The sequence below is a fragment of the Tyto alba genome, unplaced genomic scaffold (assembly GCF_018691265.1).
Source record: "Tyto alba isolate M040663 unplaced genomic scaffold, T.alba_DEE_v4.0 Super-Scaffold_17, whole genome shotgun sequence".
Classification (NCBI taxonomy): Eukaryota; Metazoa; Chordata; class Aves; order Strigiformes; family Tytonidae; genus Tyto; species Tyto alba.
This window is the reverse complement of record NW_024881279.1, coordinates 10,958,607-10,981,775: the sequence shown is the minus strand read 5'-3', so window position 1 is coordinate 10,981,775 and position 23,169 is coordinate 10,958,607. Positions and strand designations below refer to the sequence as shown.

General features: G+C 43.1%; 1 protein-coding gene across 9 annotated transcripts in view; it reads left to right on the top strand.

Annotated features, from left to right (window-relative positions):
• EBF1 (EBF transcription factor 1) overlaps positions 1 to 23,169 on the top strand; it is a 283,775-nt gene that overhangs the window by 16,610 nt on the left and 243,996 nt on the right. For all 9 annotated transcript variants that reach the window (XM_042790406.1, XM_042790401.1, XM_042790405.1 and 6 more), the window contains exon 6: positions 2,852 to 2,920. In XM_042790406.1, the coding sequence (XP_042646340.1) occupies positions 2,852 to 2,920 (69 nt within the window). The remainder of the gene's footprint in view (positions 1 to 2,851; positions 2,921 to 23,169) is intronic.

Here is a 23,169-nt window from a genome sequence, read left to right as displayed (position 1 = left end):
TGATTTGAAGAAGCTCCTGGGAATTTTTAAATTCCTTCAGGGAAAGAAGAAAGGGTGCTGAATATTTAGGAACTTATTTCCAAGTGTTAAATAGGCACTAAAAGCCAAAACTTTCGAGGCAAGTTAAACTAAAAGCACTTCTCATGCCATGCAACCAGGTCTCAAACTCAGGGTTTGCATGATGTTTTAATTCTCTGCATAGAAAAACTAAGGTAGAGGAGGCTTTGGATTCTGCTGTTGGGGGGAAAAAAATGTGAAAGGCAAGCTAAGGTTTAAAAAAAATTATCTAGAACATGAAAGAACATTTGGGGCCTCCTTTCATGCCACAAAGCCACCAGATGGTGGGATGTGCCAGCCATGTACCTCTTCCACATCACCCTCAAATTGCGGTACAGGGAGTGAGGTCTCTTAGTATTACTCGGGATTATTGGGGTGCACTCTTGGGAAGAGCTATCCAAATGAGGGGGCCACCCGATGAGCAACGTGGTGTTTCCCCTGCTCTTGGAGCCTGGTTGTCCCCGTCGGCCAGTGCCCGACTCCATCCCACTCGCGGCAGGAGGCGAGACCGAGGCGTCCCCATCCCCGGGCCCCCGCAGCCGCCTCTCCCGCTGGGTTAGCTCCCTGGGAAGGTGCCGGCCTCCAAGCCTGGTGGTGCGTGGATGGTGGTATCTGCCCATCTCGGGCTGGGAGCCTGGGAACCTTTGCTCGCCTGAGTAAGTGTGGCAATTTCTGTCCCTCCAGTCTGCTGTGAGAATGTCAGGACTAGCCCTGATTCGCTTTAGTCACAAGAACTGCATTGTCTTAACTTGTGCCAACTCTGTTTCTAATTACATTTTAATCATTTAAAAATGATTAGCAGTTTTTATTGCCTTGTTTGTGGGTAAATTTTCTCACCCCACACATTCTAGCTGCACTCCAATGATAAGTCCTTTTATAGGCAAAAAAGCCCCCCGAACGTCCACATGACTATTTACCTACAGCATATTTTATTTCTTCCTAAATTTTAATACTTTCTGGGTGCCAAGGCTCTTGCATTTTCTGGTGGATCAATTGTGGTATTGTGCTGTAAAATTAAGCAGTTTTTTTTGGCAATCCCAAACAATGTAACTTCCACCGAAATGAAGATACCGCACATGTGTTAACTGTGAAAAGTTTCAGCCCTGAATAGTTGCCTTGAAGCTTTTTGCGGTGAAAAGAATTATGTATTTTCCTCTCTTTGAAAACAAATTTTTTTTTTTAAACCATGTTTAAACAGACTGTTTTTGTAAAAGGCCCCCTTTTTTTTTTGTTATCTTTAGTGTGGTTAGTTGCTTTATTGCTAATCTTGGTGGGTAACTGTATATTATTCACTCTATTGTTCAGCAACACAAGAGAACCTTTGTCATACTCCCAACAGGGCTATTTATATAGTGTGGCACTTCTGAGGGCTTCTTCCTGCCCTGATGTTCTTCCACCTTCTGGGGAAAAGAAAATAGTTCATTTGAGTGGGAGTGTGAGCAGTGGTCGCTCCTGCCAGCCGCCCAAAGCCGGCTGCTGAAATAAGGGTGATGTGCAGGTCCCCGGGATGCCATTTGGAACAAACTTGGTGGTTTCCAAAGATTTGGCTACATGTGATTGAGGTTTACTCACTGCCTGTCACTTGATGCCACCATGGGATGGGGTCCCTGCAGCTCTCATCCCACAGGAGCTGCCCAGGTTTCGTCCAGTGGGTCCCTGGTGACCAAGGAGGGCTTGGAAAGACCATGAGCTTCTTGATATTTTTTTTTATTCTTTGGAGCCTTGGCTTCAGAGGGGGATTTTATGTTAAGGGACATCACAAACAGGGGCTTGCCTTGCTAGATGGGTGTTTCCACCCTGGGGTGGGTGAAAGCCTGAGGCTTTGCTCACCTGCGTAGATGTGACTTGGTCTCATGGGTTTAGATGTGCTGCTGGGGAGAGCAGGGCAACCCTCACACTGCTCAGCCACAGCTTTAGATGCACCAGGAGGGATTCTCACCCTAAGCAGAAACGTATATATTCCCCGTGAGTTTACCTGCAATACATTTATGGCTCCTAATGGACAATAACCCCTGACAAGGAATCATCACAAACAACAATTTAACTTCTCTTAGGAAACAATGAGCCACCTTAGTTCAAAAGAATCCCAGCCTCGAGGTCAGCGATGGAGCAGTGCTTTGGGAGACGGAGCTTATATTTCACATGCCTGCTTTGTATCTGACCTGATGCAGGGCACCAGCCGCCGGAGCTGTGCTCTCCATGGCATTAGAGATCATTAACATGCTCAGAAAACTTGGGGAAACAGGCACGCTCGAGCATAAAAAAGCCGCTGCTGATGGCGCTTGCATTTTAGCTCCCCCATTAACAACAGTGTTTCTTAGACGGAGAATAACTGTGCCTTTGGATTTCAGGGGAAGGTTTCTCGGTAGCTGAGAATTTGGCTCAGTGTAGAAACAGGAATATCTTGTGGATGTGTAACATAAGCACTAAGCAAATGTAAAAACCAGGCTCAGTGGGGAAAAAGCTGCCTTATTTTGTGTGCGAGCATATGTGGGACAACTGTTAAACCCTATGGAAAAGAGGCTACAGATATGCAGGTCTCCCTGTTTTGGGTGATGCTTGAATTATTATTTGTGAAAGGGGCAAAACCCCTCTCTTTTTATATTTTCCGTTGCTAACCAGCTGTGCAAGAAGTTAAACATAGTAATTAACCCATATGTGACCCACTACATTTGACTGATTTCCAGGCAGGGACTGAGCGGTAACTCTAGCCGGCAATTTGAACCTACCATGTTCGTAATGATGATTTTACAGTGTAATGGTCGCACTAAATCCTTTCACTTTTGCTCTGTAGCCGCTGTTGTGACAAGAAAAGCTGTGGCAACAGAAATGAGACTCCATCAGATCCAGTGATAATTGACAGGTAAGGACTGCTATTGTTTCCTTCCATTTTTTTTTTCTCCCCCTCCTCATTATAATGAAACACCTGCCCTGTGTTGCTAATGGGGAAGAATTAGGAGTATATATGGATGAAATTTTGTTTTTGATACCGAATTAGTTGTGCTTTGCAATTGCGATTGCCATGGAAGGGCCATATGGAGGATAACGGAGCGACCTGCTCTTTGGAGGGCTCCGCTTCTTGTAACTGATTCATGTGCATAAAGAGGAGATTTTTCTTTCTGACTTTCTGTGGCTCAATTCACATGCTGTGCCAGGGAAGCTTCAGGAATAAAATAATAATAGTTTGTGATTTATGAAATGTGGTTGGGTGCTTATAAATATTTAACTTTTATTTGAAAAATGTTTGAATCATTATCACTTTTAGCTACAGTAGTTCTGTTGGATGCAATCCATCTACATTTTAAGGTTTTTATTTATGCATAAAAACAGTTAAAAAAAATAGATCTGCAAAGTAAGGTTTTTTCCTCCTCCTCTTATTTTCTTTGGTTGGAATACTATTTTGACTGTATAGTCAGTTGATTAATTAATTTTTGCCTGTCTTAATTATTGTGTTTTTAAACAGATCCATATTGCTAATCTGACAACACTGAGTAAATCACTGTAGTACAATACATCTATTTTAGTTCCGAGACACGTGTAGTTTCTGTGCTTGCAAATTATGCAAAATGGTAGCCAAATAGTCATTTTTACATTTTAATTGTCCAAACTCATTGTACAAAGCCATGTGCGATAACCAGGTTATTATGCAGCATTACTCTAGAAGAGTTAAATGACCATGAAGTACTGAAAGTGTCTGTCATCAGCTGGGGAAAGCAATACCCTTGCACTAATCTGTGAATAGAAGGACCCTGAAGGGAAACTACCTATACATAGAGGGATGTGAGCATAGACTAGTGTCCTTCTCCTTTCATTATTGTCTGAGTTAATGTTTACTATATTAAATATAAAGTATCTTTCGTGCCAGCACGTCCATTTTATGAAAGAAGTTGAGGAGGGTTTGATGTGTTGGGGTCCAGGGATATGGCGGAGCCTTGCCTGGCATTGCGCTTATCCAGACTCCCAGATTTACAGTTCTTGTTTGAATTTGGTAAGAAAGTGCATATATTAGAGGCTTATATCAGATGTTTTGATTAGCTATAATAAGTAATCCCGAGAATGTTTAAATCTCAGAAGATATCTTGATCTATTTTAGCTAGGCAGATTTTCATCATCCGTGAGCATTAGGTAGTATCGGTGAAAGTGGGGGGGAGAAAAACCCCACGGTGAAATCTGTATAGAGGTATGTTTTATAAGCATGCTGCAGAGTCGAACACTATAAACATGGTGTCAAAGTGGCATTTTGAGCAACATGAAAGCTACAAAATTCACATGAATTTTTCATTGTACTGGAAAGTGAGATGTTAAGATGCTAATGGCAGGTTTACGGAAATATTTTGTTTAACTATCTAGTATGCAAAACTTCTAGCTGCAAATTATTTTAAATTATGAACGCCAGAGATGCTGTCTGTTACATGCTTCCTGCAAAATGAGGAAAACAGTTACAAGAAAAAAACAGATTTAGCTTCCTAGCAGTGACCAATTTATCAGTCTTTACGTAAATTGATGCAAAAGGTACCAATTCTGAAGATTATTTTTAAAATGCAAGCTAAACACAATTTAAAGATGATAATACAAACCCTACCTCACCACCCATACTGAATCACGCTTGGCTTGTGAATGGGTTAAGCTTTTAAGTTCTTCACTTGGTTTTAAATTGTGACTTTGATACAGAAGTTTGATATGACTGTGGTTTGAATAACATTTGATTTTGACCTGTTCCTGTGGGTTGCAATGGTATAAGAAATTTGACTCAGCAGTACTGTAATTAGCCCTCCCTGTGTTTTTGAAACAGGATTGGGTTACCTGGATTGCATTAGTGTGGCTTCTATTGTTGCCGCTTCGCATCTGTCCCAGTAGGGTACTTAAAACCTTTTCTTGGCCGGGGCTAGTTCAAACAATTTAGGCCAAATAAGTATGTGCTTTATACAGTTAGTGGCTTTAGTGATGTTTCTCGTGACATTTATCCTATTCATTTTTTTTTCCCCCTTTTGGTTTGGAAAGGATGAAGTGATCTATATGGAGCCTTTTTACCTTAGAATGAGTCCTTTAAAATTGTTCTAACATTAAAATGCCTGCACAAGTCAGAACATGTGTTTAGTTGTACTCCATTGTCACTTCTCCACGCACACAATTTTTAACTATTATGTCAATTGATATGCAAAACCATATTTAGTTATTTTTATTTGCATGTGAGCTTAGAGAATTCATTTACCATTTGGGCTAAGGCACTCCCACATGCCTTGTGCTCTGATAAAGTCTTGCCTATGGATTTAATCTAACTCTTGCATCAAATCCTGCGAATCCACAGACTCTGACCTAACATAGAGTTTAACGTAGAATCTATCCATGGGATTTTTGACATATGTACTTACATGGAAATGCTATCCTCTTCTTACATGCTTCAATACTATTTTGGATTGATTAATTCTCTTTGATGAGGCTAGAGAAACTTGGGGTAGAGAGCATTCTGCCTTTGTGGTGGTTTAGTGAACTTGGTGAAGAGGCTGGCAACTTCAAAGTTACATGTGTTGTGTTCGTTTTCAAACCCTAGGTATGTATGAAAAGTAAATCGTATATTTTTATTTAATCAAAATGTGGGATTTTAAAAAACTCTGTAGTTGTGTTTGAAATGGGATATCACTTTATCCTTTATAAAATTGCTTTATACTTTGCTCTATTATAGTATCAGCAGATACAGCAGTGAAAGGGACCTAAATAAATTTATGCTCATGTAGTGATCTAGATTTTCTCTGGAGAACAAAATAAATCTATTATGCTTATAGAGCAGTCATTTCAAGGAAGTTTCTTGGACACCTGTGTGTGTCTGAATCATCTTCTTAGCATAGACTGTATATTTTATCGCTAATCCAGTTACATGTGTTGAGGTGAAGATCTGATGAACAGGAACTAATTTTAAAAGGGGCATTATTGTCACAATACAAACGCACAGCTCCTCCTACAAATGCAGTGGCAGGGCTATATTGTAATCACACTTTAAGAAAACACAGAGCACTTCCTGTTATTAAATTAAATTCCAGATTGATTTAACTTTCAAATTGTAACTCATATTTGAATTTAAAAGGTTTGCAATAAAATTCTTGAGAAGAAATTGAATAAATTGTAGTTTTATTACCACTCTGGATATCCTGGTGTCCTAACCTTTTTCCTTACAGTTATCTTAGTTCAATAAATAAAACCTCATTAGACTATTCCCATTTCAACGAGTTTATTAAATTTTACAGGAGTAATTAGCATAAGCTGTGCTAATTTTTCTGGAAGACTAATGAGAGAGCTTCCTAATTAGGTTTGCTTTGTAAGAATCAGAAAAGATGATAATGACAAAAGTCACATAGGGGAGAAAGTGGGGCTTTATATTATTCCTTGGTTCAGAAAAGAGGCTCCTCTCTCAGCATTCTGTTCTAAACTTTTAAACCCAATCTGCCATTGTCAGGACAGATATTTAATGGTGTTACCCGTGCCTGCTGGGGCTTCTTTACCTTTTATGGCTGCATCCAGTAAACAGGAGTCCTACTGACTGATAAAATAGGAATAACCACTACAATCCCAAATATAGTGGCAGAAAAACCTCAGAATTTAGATGATATACCTTCAGCTTGTGACATTTCATGGAAAAAGGGCTGAAAACAGTCCATTTGGCAATTGCTGGTTCATTCCAAATTTTGCTTCTTCCTAGAGTACTTGAGCAGGCTGATGACAATGACCTGAAATTGGTTTTGCTGAGATTTAGCAATACTGATGAGACCTACTTATGAAGTCTCTCCACCGTCTATCTTTTGGATAGATAAACTTTAGTTGTGGTGTAAGTCCAGCTTTGTGCTGGAGCTCCCCCCGGGTGCAGCTGTGTGCCCTTATGTGGGAGGTCAGCATGGGGATGACCAGGGTCTCTTCTGGTCCTTGTCTGGCAATATATTGAAGTTCTTTACGTGCTGCTTCAGATGCAATTTCTGAGGAATGAGGCTCCCTTTGTCTTTGAAGAGGCAGCTTAGGCATTTCCAGTGCAATCAGAGCTCTTGTTCATGGAGCAGGGGTGGGGACTCATGGATTGAAGGCTGTAAGATTTTTTTAACATTTTATTATCAGATGACACCAAGGTAGATTTTAATGCATGACCTGTTACCGGTGTTTGAAAGGCCTGTGTGCTTCTGACACCTGCTGTACAGGATGCTCGGCTGGACTCTGTAGTCTGTCCCCAGCACACCCAGCTGCGGCGGCTACGGAGGGAGCCAACTTACCTACATATGTTTTTGAAATCTTTCAGCCTTTAACCTGAAAAATTTTATGTTTGTGGGTAGGATTTCACTGTGCAATGACATGAGAAGAGGAGTGAATGACTTTCAATGTCTCCATTTTACTGCTTTACAAGTCATCATGTAGTGGATTGTATTTTACGGGCCCGATCGTCTTTTCATCCTAAATACCAGGCAGGTGGAAAAATGACACAGAGGACTGTATCACACTCACTGCATCTTCCCCACAAATACACTTGTTAGGCAGATGTGGCGATTAATGCATTTTGCAGTAGCTTTCCATGCCTGGAGGGAGCGTGATGGAGATGCAAGTGGGCTGGCAGAGCAGACCAGCTTTGGGAGAGGTGCTGGCGAGAGGACAAGGTGGGTTTTGCTTGGGAGGGAGCTGCCAAGGATTGCTTTGCTGCAGGGAATGGGATCAGCACCACAGCTGATCCCCAGCCAGGCTATAGGGATGTGAGCTCGTCATAGCACTGGTGTTACAGCAAAGTGGCAGAAGATGCCAGGCGCTTTGGCAGTGGTCCCTTCACAGGAGTCCCAGTTCCTGCCCTGTCCTGGTCATATCCTTGGTCCCCCTCAGCCACACGTGGTACCTGAATCTGGCTGTGTGGGGTCGGGCGAAGGTGTGTGTGCTGCTGTCCTGCTCCCCCCTTGCTCATGCTGGGGAGGGGGCTGCAAGAAGCTTCAGGTCCCACCCATCCTGAGTCCTTGGGTGGGTTTTGCATGCAGAAGGTCAGACATGGCGCGCTCTGACAGATCTCAAGACGTCAGTGAGAACTGCTCCTGGGCCTGAATGGCTGTTCTCTTGAGTCTTGTCCTGGAAAGTGCCCACCTCATTGCTGTTCCCCTTCCAGAGCCAGATGGGAGTTACTGATCCAGCAGGGAGGGAGTCCAGGGAGCAGAAACTGGGTGGAAGAAGACCTGGCACTGCAAAGATGTCTCCCAGGCTGTCTTTTAAGGTTTTGCTGCCTAAACCCTCTGGGCCTCTAAGCGGGACATTCAGATGGGCAGAGGTTGGCCTCGAGAATTTCAGGCGAGCTCCCAGAGCCCGTGAACCCGTGTATGTCTGAGAGGGGAGGGACTGAAACACCCATCCTTGAGGATTTGGTTGTGATTGATGCAGCTGAGAAGCATTACTCAAAGCATTTCCCACATGACTTAGGCAACCAAAAGCATTTTGCGTTGTTGTGAGATAAAGGGGAGGCTCTGATCAGTAGATGCTTCTCACACAGGGATTCAGACATAAATGCTTGCTGCTCTACCAATGCTCCTCGTGCATGTGGTGTCAGTCCTCTTTCTGGTGACAAAATTGCTAGAGCTGAGTGGGGGTAACTTTGCAAGGATTCTTGCAAAAATCTCTTGGTTTCAGCCTATTGGGGTTGACACATATCTCTGCCGCTTCAAAATTAATTTATTTTGCTCTTAGGGTTGAGTGAACTTGGTCAGGGTCAAACCAGATTCTGCTTATTGTTTGTTTGATTTCTCTCACCTCTGCCTCCAAGTATAAGAATTTTTGTATAATCTCAAAACTATTATGCAAAACCTTAATTTGGTCTCAGCGTCACTCAGGAGGTTTGTGATTTTTCTCAGCAAACCTGTTCTGAGTTTTCAGTTTGTTATAAAACCCCAAACCAGGCATGTTTTATGTGGTTTTGGGTTTCACTGCAAACATTTCACACTACTCTAATAGTTACTTGCTTCTCTCAGTGATGCTTTTGAATCTGCAGCTAGTGTTTTGGGCTTTATTTCACTGTGATCTTATGCCTGATTATTACTATTTAATATCATGGTGATATAACAGAGGTTCCTATCGCAAAGAAGGCTCATTGTGCTAGACGCTGTATAGTCTCTAGGTAGGTAGATGATCCCCTTTCTGAAGAGAAGTAGTTCTCCTGATGCAGTCTGAAAATTGAGATTGAGATTTTTCTATGGAGAATAAAAAACTTAGGCTTGTATTGAATGTCCTGGGGATGAAGGAAACTGAAGACCAGTCCGCTCTATTGCTTTTGGCATTTGACTATCATCTTTAGTGCTCACCCACAGCTCTTTGGGGCTTGGCCAGTTGTGCTGTCAGTCCAAATGTGACTTGAGTGCACATATGGGATGTGCTGGACCTTGCTCCCCAAGACACCAAGGTCAACCTGTCCATGTCCATACAGCTCTGCTCCACCTTGGGTGGATGGTGAGCCTGGGGTGAGCAGCTCTGCACCTACTGCTTTCAGAGCAGCAGCTGCTGGCAGGTTGGTAACTCCCTTGGGCTCTTTCTGAAAATATCAGCCCTGGTCAACAGGGGTTAAAAATTTTAGGAGCCTGTACTGGTTTCTCTAAATCCTCGAAGTCCATCCTGAAACCCTGTGGGACTGCTTGTGCAGAGGAGCACCCCGAGGTCTAACTGAGACCTCGTAGATTACTCCACTGCTCCATTCAGGTGGCTGGATTTGGGCCTCCGGAGCTAGAGGTGCTTTAAGAAGTTTGGCTGCCTCTGCAGTGACCTCCTGCAGCATCAGGAAAGCTCCAAGTACGCTGGGCTGGTCCCAAGAGGATCTCAGGGCCTGGCAGGGCGATCTGTCCTTTTGTTTCTGGTCACAAAACTTCAAATGTGCTATTCATACCTATCGATTTCTTAATATGAACTCCTACTTCAAAGCGTGTCTTGCACCAGGGAGGATGTGCTTGGTGCAGTGGGCTACATAGCTCCACACAGCTCAGCATCAGTTCTTCTCTTTCTCAAGAGTGGGGATTTTTTTTGGGGGAAAAATACTGGCTTTTTCTCATATCAATATATATATATACATAGAGTTTCTGGTGTGGATAAATTTCCTGTCCCATCTCAACACGTTATTTTTTTTCTGTATTTGCTGTCACAGTGGGAATGCACACACGAATAACACCAGTAGGAAAATGTACTTGCAAATATCATCCTCAGTTTTAATGCAGATTAGCTAAAATTGTTCTGAACGTGAAAAATGCATCTTAGCTGTATCCCTGTGTTTACTGGGTAAAAACATAACCCAAGCCTTATTCTGCAGAAGCTGAGGTATATGAAGTTTTCTTCCTGTGAGTAGTCATAAATGTTTGCATGTTCTAGCCACCAAAATCTATTCTTATGAGTAATTGGCCACATCTACAAAAATAACTATGCTAAATTCAAATTCACTTCTGTGTGCTGGAGGTGTATGATTTTAATACAACGTCTAACTAATAAAGTTAAAAGAGAGTAAAAAACAATTGTAGGTTTCTGTGTAAATCATGACTGAGATAACTTTCTAGAAATGGATTGAAGGCTGTCCTTGGAGAGCAGCATGTCTCTGTAGTGATAGTGGTAAATACTGGTATGAATTTTTCTCTTTCCCTGTAGCATCATGTTTTTTTTCTGTAAGAGTTCTGGAAAAGTACAGAAAAGCCATACAAAGTTCCCAGTGTGTCACATTAGCAACTTTGCATAGGTAGTTTGTGATCAGAATATATTACTGTATCAAATAAGTGTTTACTTTTTTTGCTAAGGACAGTATTTTAGACGTTTGTTTTTTTTTTTTTTTTAAAGCAGAACAAATAATATTCTAACCACTTTTTAAAAATAGTGTTTGGAAATAGAAAATGTGAAAACAAATTTTCTGCTGCTGCTAATATGTGAATTATATGAAATTAGTTATTAAAAGGCTTTATTTCAAGTCACTGAAATTATATACTGGACAGTAGTAAGGTGACCCAGATATAGAGCCTTTCACTGCAATCATTGAAATGCTATGAACAGTACTGTTTTGTCTTTGGTTTCTTGCTGCCTCTAAAGGTGTAGGCAGATGAAGATAACTTTAAAAAGAGCTATTTCTCCAATTACAAGCTTTTGTCCAAGAGCAAAGAAAGATTTTTAGACTAACAGCATTCACTATAACAAAATTAAATTCCCTTCATCTGACAAGAAGCTGAGTTTGGCAATAGTTTGGGATTTTTTGTTGGAGATATAGCAGAAGCTGCTCTCTATACCTGCTGTTTTTCCCTGCAGTGGTGAGCCCGCCAGACCTGGAAGGCGGTGACCCGAATTTGGGGGGGGGAGCGAGGTGGGGAAGGGCAGGTGAGCACCGACTGGTGTCACACACGGCGAGAGCAGAGTGGCCACCAGTACGCAGGGGGGACCCCCTTTTCCCCTTTGCGGGTAAAGTGTGGGTGCCCCTGCCCAGCGGCCCGGGGGGGCGAGGGAGCCGCATCCCCACCGCCACCCCCCCGCCGCGCCGGGCCTGGACGCCCAGCCAAATCTCTCTGGTTTTGTAACAACGCCGTTACGTCCAAAATGGCATTCCACAACTATGCCATCTCGCTAACCGGCTGAGGCACAATAGTTCAGTAATGTAATATAAAAAGTAATGGTGTTAGCTAACACATCCTTAATAAGATATTGTCCGCTGCTCTGCCATATGCTACCGAGCAGGCTTTCCCTCTGTGGGGCTTTTGAGTTCTCTCAATAAGATTATTTCAAATACTCTAATCCTGAATCATTGACATGAATACAAAAGCCTAGTGACATCTAATAGATGCCTCTTAGCTTTGCTTTTCCTCTTGTTCCTTTCCTTTTTCTTCTTTTTTTACCTGACAAAAAGCTTACAGACACTTCGGCTCTGTCTCTCAGTACCAGCATGTGGGTCCCCTCATGAAATATAAAGGAGGAAAAAGGGCTGACATAGGGCTGATAAGCCACAGAGCAAAGGACCATAGATTAAAAGTAAATGCCAGTAAATCCTACCCTGTACACTCAGTTGTTCTTTTATTGTTTTCTTTAACTCTTCCAGTGCCATGCCGGGCTAGAAAGAAATTAAAAATGAGGTTAAAAAAAAAAAAGCGACACTACAATGGCATGGTGCCAGGGTCCTAAAGGCTCGCTGTACACTTGGTTTTTCTCAGCTCTCCTCTCACCTTGGCTTTCTAATCAGAGTTGCAAACAGTTTCAGCTAATTGCGTTATTCAACTAGCTGAATGTTTAGGTCATTTTTTCAAAGATTAATTAAAAAAAAAAAAAAGAAAAAAGAGACACCCCTAAGTGACATGATTATGACCCTGGAAAGGACAGATTTTATATAAAGTAAATGTTAGGAAGAATTGATATCCCACTGTGAGTGTCTAGCAATAAAATAAAGGACCTTCCTCTTGTTAGTGTTGTCTCAATGACTGTCGGCGACAGAAAATCATTTTCTGTTCATCTTCTTTTGGACTTTGCCAAACCATTCATCTGTTGATTTCAAATCTGCCTTTGGAAAAAGTTATTGGTACAGGATACAGCCAGTGTCTACAATGGGTTAAAAGGAAGCTATTTTAAAACATAATAATTTTCCTTAATTTTCTACATGATTCTTCAGAGAAACTCTCAGGCTTTCCTGACCAGGACAACCATCCGCTTCCACCCAGTTGAGTCAGGTCTTCTTTGTAATCTCCCTGAATATAATCTTTCAGTTGGATTTTTTGGCATCTGCATCACTACATAACCATTGGCTGACTTCCCAGATGTTAAGTCACTTTGATAAGTGGATGTTAAAAACCACTTTACCTAGTTCAGATTTGGTAGAAGGATGACACAAGAAAAGGAGAAATGTATTCTGTATTCATTATAAAGTTCTTTGCTCTAAAAGAAGAATAAAATTAGCCACACTCAGAGCTATTAAGATCTGATGGTAGCATCTCCTCCAGTCTGCTCCCCGTGCCTCTGCAATGCTTGCACAGTCCCGCACGAGCTGGAATCCAGCTGCAGACGGGAGCACGTCCCACTGCACGTCTTGCTGGGTGTTATACAGGCAGGAGAAGGAAAGAACCTGCACATATTTTGTGGTAGCTGCCCCACAGCTAGGATCAGGATTTGGCCCTTTTTCAAGAAAAATGAGGGAGTCCTGCTGTGCTACAAAGGAGCGCCGTATGTAGTCCTGGACTCTTCTGGGGTCTAGGGCAGAATTTGTTTCTCAAGATAGGGCTGCTTATGTGCTAAAAGCAGCTCTGTAAAACTTGGTTTTGTTCTGATCTCTGGGTCTTGGGTGCTTGTTGGCACCATGGTTTGATGTTACTGAGCTCCAGCAGCCTCTGGGCTCTGTTGGGCTGCTGGGCTTTGAGCGCTGATGAGCGAGGGATGTACAGCGGCATACTGAGAGAGTCTCTACCCCAAAGAGCTGGTTAGGGAAGACAATCCCTAGGCTACACCTACCTTTTTTTTTTTTTTTTTTTTAAATCATAGCGAACTCCGTAATAGCTCTGGTATTCTGAAAAATGAAATAAACTGTACTGTGGTGTAGGAGGAAAACTTCTTGCTAAACCCCATTATGTGTACATGAATTGTTGTCTGTTGTATACTGCAGGAGAGAGGAACTTTTTTTTTTTTTCCTGAAGGATTGCCCCACCGTGTGTGACAATGGTAACTTAATTTGTCAGAAATTACAAGAACATTAATGCATCATGACATAGTGTCATTAGTGCATTAATACTTTAAAATCATCGGAGTTTTTCTAATAAATGCCTTCAAAGTCATCTGGGCATTCATAAATTTGAGTTTTCACTATTATAATTGTAATTGAGACACCTATTTTCCCTGATTAATTCTTGGAGTTTGTATGTAACAGCCTTGTTGACATTCGCAGCCATCCGCACTTGAAAGAATAACATGCTGTTAGTTAATATTTGTGTTATTGTAAAGTAGCATGATTTGAAAAAAAAAAAAAAAAAAAAAAAGGGAGACTGTTCTCTGGGAAACAAAAGAGAATTTTGGGAATGCTTTTTGCCATGGTAACCCAGTTATCGCTCATTAATCTGTCACATATGAAACAAGTTCCAGACTACAACACACTTAAATGAGGCAGCGTTCCTGGGGGGGTTCGCCCCCTCGGCTGCTCTACCTCTTACCTGCAGGCAGCATCACGGCTGGGCTCTGTGCAGCGCTGGAAGGGTTAACCACTGCAGAAAATCCCATCATGTGCCTGGTTGGCTCTGAAAGAGGGGGACCCCCTCCCCGCTTGGGCCACCTGGGCTGCCTGGCCCTGCCACCCCAAAAGCAGCTCCCCGGGAGATGGGGGAGCTGGCCCCGATGGGCGCCGCTGCTCTGGCTTTAGGGGCCGCTTGTATCTCCAGAAGGAAGGAAGTTTTTTTTTTCCTTCATTTCCAAGATAAGGTGTCATTCATGAGAGCAGCGTGCTGAACTAATCAGGTTAATTGAGAGGCCCTGAATAGCTCTCATTGAGTGGATCCCTCCTTCCTGCTCAAGGCAGATAGTGCAGACGGAGAGATTACAAGTGCTTTAAACTCTTTCTCTCCATCTCTGAATTTCACAGTGATTTCAGGATGACGAGGGTCAGAGTAGACGTGTGACACGGAGGTTGTACAATTTAGCTTTGCTGGGAGCAAGGCGTTTTTGGTTTGGTGTTTTTATTTATTTATTTTTATTTTAATCATCATCATTATTATTTTTCAGTGCGGCCAGAGCCTCACAGCTCTCCTGATGTCAGGGGCACCCTTCTGATTTACACCAGCTGGAGTGGTGTAAATTACTCCACTGTTTTGGAAAGATGTAGAAGAGACTAATCTAGTTGTGTGATTGGCTCTAGATTGACCTGCTCTTGAGTGTTGTTAATATTAAAATTATTTCAGACCTCACTCATGGCAGGGCTGCAGGAAATATTAATTTTAAAAAGATGTTTTCAGTGTTTGAAGCAGATAGCAGTTGGTTTTATGGCTTTTATGGTATCATTTCCCTTTAAACCCTTCTAATCGAAGTGGCTGTACATAATTTTATTCAAGTTTACCAGAATGCAAAAGCATTTCCCTCTGGATGCTCTTGCCAAATTAGGAACATCCAGGCTTCAAACCTCACTCTAATCTTCCTACTCGCCACAGTCTATTACATTTTCTTTGCAAATATTGTAACTATTAGAGTGCAGGAGAGAGAATTTTCAGGAAAACAAATTTCCCAAAAGTAGTATCCCCCCACCCCCCCCCCCCCCCTTTCTCCAAGCCAAACCCGTTGCTTAGTTCAATTTAAACACGAGCATCGTTGTCGCTGTTGGCCCCCCTCCTCCCCCTGACTTCTTTTCCTTGGAAGTTTCAGGAATGACTTTAATTATCTCTACAATCAAATTCTCACTGCTGTCCCTGTGAAAGCGTGTAGTCATGGATTGCTGGGATTATTTTCTTTAGCACTTGGGGATAGAGAAACTGGTTGTTTGGAAATGAGAACCAGCTGGGTTCTCAGAGCTGGTGTTTGGAGGGAGCCACTTTGCACACAAACCCGGAGCTGAGCAGTCATGAACTCAACCCCCAAATTACCGGCACTTGGTTTGCCACATGGGATTATGCAATATCAGGGCTGATTTTTGTTTATCTCATTAAATATGCATCTTCAGGGTGGCTGCTGCCAGAGCTTGCTTTAACTCCTCACAAAACTTTATTGAGGCAGAGGTGTACCCTGCGGTCCCATTCTCAGGCATTACCTGCCTAAAGCATAGAAAATAAAATTAAACCCCCAATTCTCGATAATCTTATATAAGACACATGCTCTGCAGATGACAGGTAAGCAGCTAGAAAAAGATTAATATAATGAAAGAAAGAGCAGAGGTAACTTCTGTTATCTTACATCTTTTGTTGCTCTATAAGACACGCTGCAGGGGTGATGCTCTTCCTTCTTTTCCAGCTTGGAGAAATTAGTTATTTGTCATACTTTATTAATCTGTTCTCATGCCAAATTCAATTGGAAATTAGGACCATACATCTAGTCAGAAATTACATGACCTATGCTTTTAGCTCAGAATTTTGTCATAGAGATAGTCACAGAAATCTTCATGTAGTTATGAGGATGTAAATTTGGAGATACTCCATTGGATTTAAGGCAGCTGCTCCAGATTTCTATCGTTTTAAGAGTGAGAAGTGTTTATTGTTTGGAATACAAGGAGTTGTTTCTATGATTTATTTACATTTTAAAATATCGATGTAAAATACATATACCTATACAATATCTACTTTCTCAAACTCATGCACACAGACTGTGTTTCACTGCAAACAGTTGTTAGGGTGGTTTACATTTCAAATTGTGACTTTTTAGTGTTTGAAATGCAATAGCGACTATATCAGTAGTTTAGGTAAAAAGTCTAGAAGTCTTCCAGTTCCTTTATTAAAAAAAAGTTTATAGCAAAGAAAATGATCAATTGCTGATCTTTAAATAGCTACTTTTATATGATTTGATTTCTTTAATGCCTGAAATATAATGACTCTGACTCTATTAATATCCCCTTTAGCACAACTAAATTATTTTCTGAAAGATGAAACCATTCAGCTCTGAACATGCTTAGATCATACCATGACCTAAATACTCTTGTGTGTCTCTCACACACACACACACACACACGTTGTTTTAGAGTTTTAGGCTGAAACAAATATTCTGCAGCCACCATGACTAATATTTGAGAGGCTTTCCACTTCTGCACGTTTTCTTCTGCTGATACATTTATTCAGTGTTTCAGTTTATCATCTTATACGTATGTATACACATTCTCACACGCATACTGTGGTTTTGTATTTTTTGGTTTTATTAATCTGGATTTTCCATTTTTTCCCCCAACAAATAACTGCTGCATTTCCAGTCACTCAAATTTGGACAGAATTTTACTTCCTGTTTCAAAGGTCAAGGAAAGCTGACCTCAACAGCAGTGTTGAGGCTGCTGAATTATTCATATCATTGACTTTGTGTCAGCTTCCACATTTGTGCAGAGGGATGTTTTATTCATTTATCTCATTTAGGGACCTGCTCTGCACCTGTTTCTACCATTAAGTACCCTGTAATTTGCATTTGATGCTAATTTAGTTTCATATCAGCCTGGTCCCCCCTTGTTAATTTAATTTTCTAAGACCCTTTTCATTACAGTAGAAATGTTTCCCTCTTTAAAGCAAACATCTATACAAGTAATTGTATAAACTGCCTTTTAAATAATATCTTTTAGAAGATTCCGTCGTTTAATTCCTTAATTCCTATAATTAGCCATGGTTTGATTAATGTTTCAAAGGGTTAAATTAAAATGCAGAATTACTCAAATGCATACTTGAATAATTTTCTCTCTGCTGATAACAGTTTCTGCATTGGTGCTTTTATTCTACTCGCGATTCTGAATATTACATGTACTAACAAGCACTAATTTTTCTTATGTAGTGATTTTCCTCTGCTAGGCCATAGCTGTTTTTAACATGTAATTGTTGGAAACTCCGTATTGCCAGTGGGATACTTAATTTTTTTCTTCTGATTGACTGCAAACAGTTAAGGAGAAATGCTCTGACTGAGGAGCTGCTCTACATTTCTTTACAGACTGTAAGAAACTTAAAGAGATCTTTTATTTTGCCAACAAACATCACTGCTGTGTTCTCACAAACAGCATGATTAACGTCAATCCCTATAGAGAATAATTTGGAAATATTTACAACCATCATGGATTTGTTTGTGTTGGTGAAAATTTACATATGCTGTGATCCTACAGGGTGAAATGTTCTGTGATTGTCACCTTCAAGAACATTTATGCTTTTTCAGTGCAAGAATATGGCACTGGGGTAAATAAATGACCAGAGAAGCTATAGTGGAAAATCCAAGTCCCTTCACTCCCCGGTGAGTTTATTTAGAGCAAGGTTGGATAACTGCAGCTGGGGGTGGGTGCTGTGGTGCCATCGCCCAGTGCCGGGGCTGGGGGATGGACACCCCCTCCTCTCCTTCCCCAGCCAGGGGAAAATGTAAACAGCAACTCGGGGCTTTCAGAGGTACAAACCCCCCAGTCCTCAGTGGGTGTTGGAGACGGGGGACGGGGGAGATCAGTAGAAACACTGGGCTGGGAGCAGGGGGCAGCTGGGTTTCATTACCCCAGCAAAACAGCTCATGCTAATTCCTCCCTCTGTTTACAGTGGGAGAGGGGATCAGGGCGTCTATCTCAGGGGACCACTCCCCCAAATCCTTCCCTGCCCTCCTGGGGACAGCAGAGATTTGGCATTTGGCTCTGCTTTGATGCTTCGGTGAAGGTCTCTGGTGCCTGACCAAGGCTCTGAGCTGATACCAACCTGCTGCTGTGCTGCTGCAGGAGGGATGCGAGTCCAGCGTATAGGGTCAGCTTTACATTAGCTTTGGTTTTGCCCCACCAGAAGGTGACACTCCTTCCTCCAAGTCCCCCTGAAATCACGATAAGTCTGGGTTTGGCTGTGATGGTCCCGAGTGTGCCTTTCCTTACACGAGGTGCTGCTTACACAGATGAGCCAGAGACCTGGGCTTGGGAGCTGCTATGAGCATAAGGATTTAATATCCAAAATTTGGATTGAAACAAATCCTCTGTTTCTGCGTTGCTGTTAGGATGTTTTGCTTCTCCTCTTTTTGGTTGCAAAGATGTCTTGTGGGCTCTGTGCTGGCAGAGCCACCAAACGCTGGTGTCAGGGGCCCAAGTGGGTTTGTGTCGGGGGTGTGCTCCTGAGCGCAGCCCGGTCTGAGAGTACTGGGGCTGGCTGGTGGTCAGGCATGGACCCGAGTACCTGCAAACATCACCTCTCCAAGCAGCCCCCAAATTCAGATATTCGTAATTGCTCCCCTTTTATTTTATCATACACTCACAATAATGGCCTCGGAGCCGGGCATTTCCTGAGTATTAATGACCAGCTGGGGTTAATGGCCCTTGCTTGTGCCTTGAGCCATCAGCTCCTCCCGACTGGTCATTAATTCCCAGGAAAAGCCCTCTGTGGAGGTCATTATTGCTTAATTATCTCCATACACTTTAATGCCAGTTTTGACAATGTACAGTCTCATACTTTGAGTTATAGGTACTTTATAATTCATTAAATAGCTTATCATTAAAACTGCAGATGATCTTGATTATTATTTATTAATGTTTTCCCTTTGATTTTTTTTTTTTTTTTAAATCTGATGCTCCCGTGCTGTAGTAAGGAGGGGACAAAGGTAGATGGAGTATGGCTCTGATGCTGAAAACCATCATGTGGTAGCTCTCCCTGTCTGGAGGGGTCTCCCAGGCTCTGGGAGGTCCTGAAGGCATTTGCCAGCCAAGCCCAGACCTCAGCTCTTGGCTCAGCTTGCTTAGCCCTCAAGGGCCAGCAGAAAGACTTGAGGAGTGGGATGGCCACCTCCACTGGAGCTGCCTATGCCAGCCCCGTGCTGTGGAAACGCTGTCAGGATCTGGCCCACAGTTTTGGCAGTTCTTGCCTCACTTTCCTCCTCACCCTGGACCCGATACAGGGTTGGCGTTTGCTCCGGGAGCCCTTTCTCACCTTGGCTAGCTGTTCGCGTGGTGACCTCTCTTGGGCGTCATGGTTTGGCCCTTTCTCCAGCAGCATCAGGTTGGTGGTGTGTTTTAGTGCAGTTAGGTGGTGAGGAAAATAAATGGGACAGGCTTAAGCCACGCAGAGGGACTTTAATTTGTACTTCTTAATAAGAGCGTGCATTTCTCCCTCCTGGGAGAAGCTTATCTCTGTGTCACTCAGGTGTCCCTCTGCGTGGCACGACAGAGCTGCAGCTGCTTCTGGCTTTGCACGTGCAAGACCAGTGGCTGAGGGCGCTGCCTGGGTGTGGGTGCTGGGGAAGGGCCCGTCCGCAGCCCAGTGCAGGTGGCTCTGCGTTGGGCTCCACGCTGAAATCACGACCCGCAGAAATGGCCAGAGGTTCTGGTGCCCTCACTCGGGTAACGCTGACTCTGGGGGAATTTACTGTCTTATTTGCCCAAAATGGTCCAATCCTGAAATCTCGTCTAGTTCTCCCCTATTTTCCTTTTTTTCCCTCAGGCTTTACATGTGAAGTATCTGGATAACAGAATGCCAAACCTTTGTGCCCGTGGCTCCTCTGAGGTTTCGGTGTGCAGGTGCCCCATTCAGCACCGAGGGGGGGCTGTCACCCTGCTTGGGGTCCCATCCCGCGCCAGCTCAGGGCCATGATGCTGCCCCGTGCTCAGGGGAGATTGCAGTGGCAAGGGGACTCTGTTACCCAGAAAGCCCGTTAGGATGTTTGTTCCCCATACTCTGTCATTACTTGTATTTCTATTGCTTTCCCCTAACAGCATCAAGTTGTTCAGGCAATAATAATACAGATTTGGAGCTGTTTTCTCTATTACCTTGTGTCTTTGTTGGTTTTGCATTTGCTGGAGGAAAAGTTGTGTGTGGATGTGAAAATACTGGCCCCATTGAGCTGTGCCATCACCTTTGGAGGCGGCCAAGATTTCACCCACCGTATTTGCTTTTCTACCTCTGAGCTGTGTTTGTTTACAAAACCTTCTTCTGAACTGCTATAAACCGCCCAACTGATCTGCCTCCTAGTCCCAGTCTGCTCCGGCCTTCTCCAGAAATCAGTCCGTTTTGATTAAATTCATAATGTCATTTGAAAGCAGGGAAACAAACAAACCCAAAGACTTGCGCAAAGTTTGAAAGTAGCAAGTTGCTGCTGAGAGAGAAAAAAAAAAACAAACCCCAAAACAACAACAAAAAAACCCAAACCACCAACCAAAGAACCAAAATCCAGACTCAACGGGTCTCCTGTTGCCACTGTCAGGGAAGTCCAATGTCTTGAAGCTGATGAATTTGCATGCTTAAAAAAAAAAAAAAGAAGAAAAAAAGGCAAAAGGGAGCGATGTTATTTATTTATTTATTTATTTAAGAGCCTAAAAGATTTATGGTAAAGCTAATTTAGGAGTGCGCTCCATCCTAAATTCCTGCTGTGCGCGCAAGCCAGCGGTGCGCAGCGCAGGGGGGCCGGGTGAGGATTTCGGGGGGGCGGCGGAGCTGGGAACGCGCTGCCGGGTTCTCCCCCCCCGCCGGCTCCCAGCAGCGGCAGCGCCGGACGCGGGCCCGGAGCGGCGGCTCCGCGCTGTGGGGCGCGGGCGCGGAGCGGGGCGCGGGCGCGGAGCGGGGCGCGGAGCGGGGCGGGGCGGAGCGGAGCGGGGGACAAGCAGCGACACCGCGCGCCTGGCTCTCCTGTCTCCCCTTCGTTTGCCCTCGCTTTTCTTTTTCTATTCTTTTAATTTCTCCTTCTCTTTCTCTTCCCTGTTCCATTTTCTCTCCTTTCTTTATCTCTTTTCCTCTTTTTCTCCCTCTCCTTCTCCTTCTCCTTCTTCCTTCTTCCTTCTTATTTTTTTTTTCCTTTCTTTCTCTTCTACTTTTTCACTTCCTACTCTTCATTTTTTTTTTCTTTCACCTTTATCTCATTTCTTCCACTTTTTTCTTTCACTTTTTTTTTTTTTTTCCTTTTCACTTTTTTCTCTCTTTCCTCTTTCTCTTCTCCTCTCCTCTCCTCTAATTGTTCCCTTGCTAAAAGCCAAAGGCAAAATTACAAATGCTGCTTTGGCATTGTGTTTATGGCATTCTTTGGGGGTGTTTTCTTCTGCACAGTATGTTCTGTATCTTCCTTTTGGATCATCATCTCTGTGAAAGAGAAAACATTCCTTCTCTGTTAAGAGTGGAGAAGCATGGAAAAATTGTGAAGTGTAAGGAACATACAATGCTTCTTCCTTTTCTCACCATCCATATAATTACCGTTAAGTCAAACTGAAAAGCCTCAGGCTTAGAGATCACTAGAGCAAAGTTATGTTTTGCAAGACAGAAACTGAACTCAGTACTTACTTAAAAAAAAAAATAAACCGATGACCATTTCTGTGTCATAGACTGTAAAACCATGCATGATATTTTGCTAGGGAAAAGCAGAAGCATTCAGGTTTGTTACCATATGGAATATAAAATTAGCTTTATTTACATTTATTTATTTCCTCCTGCTCTGAGGAGAGCAAACTTAGCTATTAAAACTCTTGATATTTTTTTTTTCCAAAAAGAATAAATAGCAGGAATAAAGAAAACATTGGAGGGGGGAGGGAATAGATGTGATGTACAGTGATGATGTTGCTTTTTTTTAAGTTTTAATTTCAGGGTGGGAGCACTGGAGCTGTGTTGGATGAGAAATGTATTCATGCAATGAAAGGCTGCATTTGAATGCAGCTTTTTTGTTTACATTTTCAGCAAAACCAAGATGACACAGCTGGGCATGTTCAAAGTGAAATAAAAATAGGAATGAATAAATAAATAGTAGTAAAGAATAGTAGTAAATAAAAATGAAATCAAGCAGGCAGCATGCTGAGCCTTGCGGAAGGTGCCCTCCGCCTGCCCAAGTGGCGCCGGTCTGGGAAGGTGGGGTGAGCTGAAGGCTGGGGAGGGAGTGAAGGTGCTTGGGGATCCGCTGCAAACTCTTCCTCCCACGCTCTTTCTCCCATACTGCAGCCCTGTGGCTTTGACTTGCCTGGTAGCTTGTGCCACTGAGAGCTGAGTATTTTCTGGGACTTTTTGGGGTGTAATGTTTGGTTGAGAAGGGGAAATTTTGACTGCCTGTGCCAAATGCCATGTGGAAACCTCCTGCCTGCAGGCAGAGGAAGAGGAGGGGGTGGGAAAACCAGGGAGGCTGCTGGGGGGCTGGGAGCTGTGAGAGAAGAAGAGGCTGGGAGACCTGGAAGTGGCAGGCAGACAGAGATAGATAGCAATTAGGATCTAGAAGCAGACTGGGAGATAAGGAGTCACTGAAGATTTACTGTATGTATATGGACAGAAAGAAAGAACGAGTACATTGGGAGCAGAGAGGGAGGTGTGTACGCACAGTAAATCTCCGGTGATGCCATATCTCTGGCTGCTTCTGCATCCTAATTGCTATCTCCTTGGCTGCTGCTTTCTGGCCTCCAGCCACTTTCTCTCCACTTCCCTTCCTACCTCCAACGCCACCTTCGTGAGCCAGGATTAGGCCCCTGTACGCTTATGGCTGGGCGGGGTGCTGCTCTCCTGGCATGGGCTGGAGCGGTTTTCCTAAGCCTGCTGTGATTTATGCCCT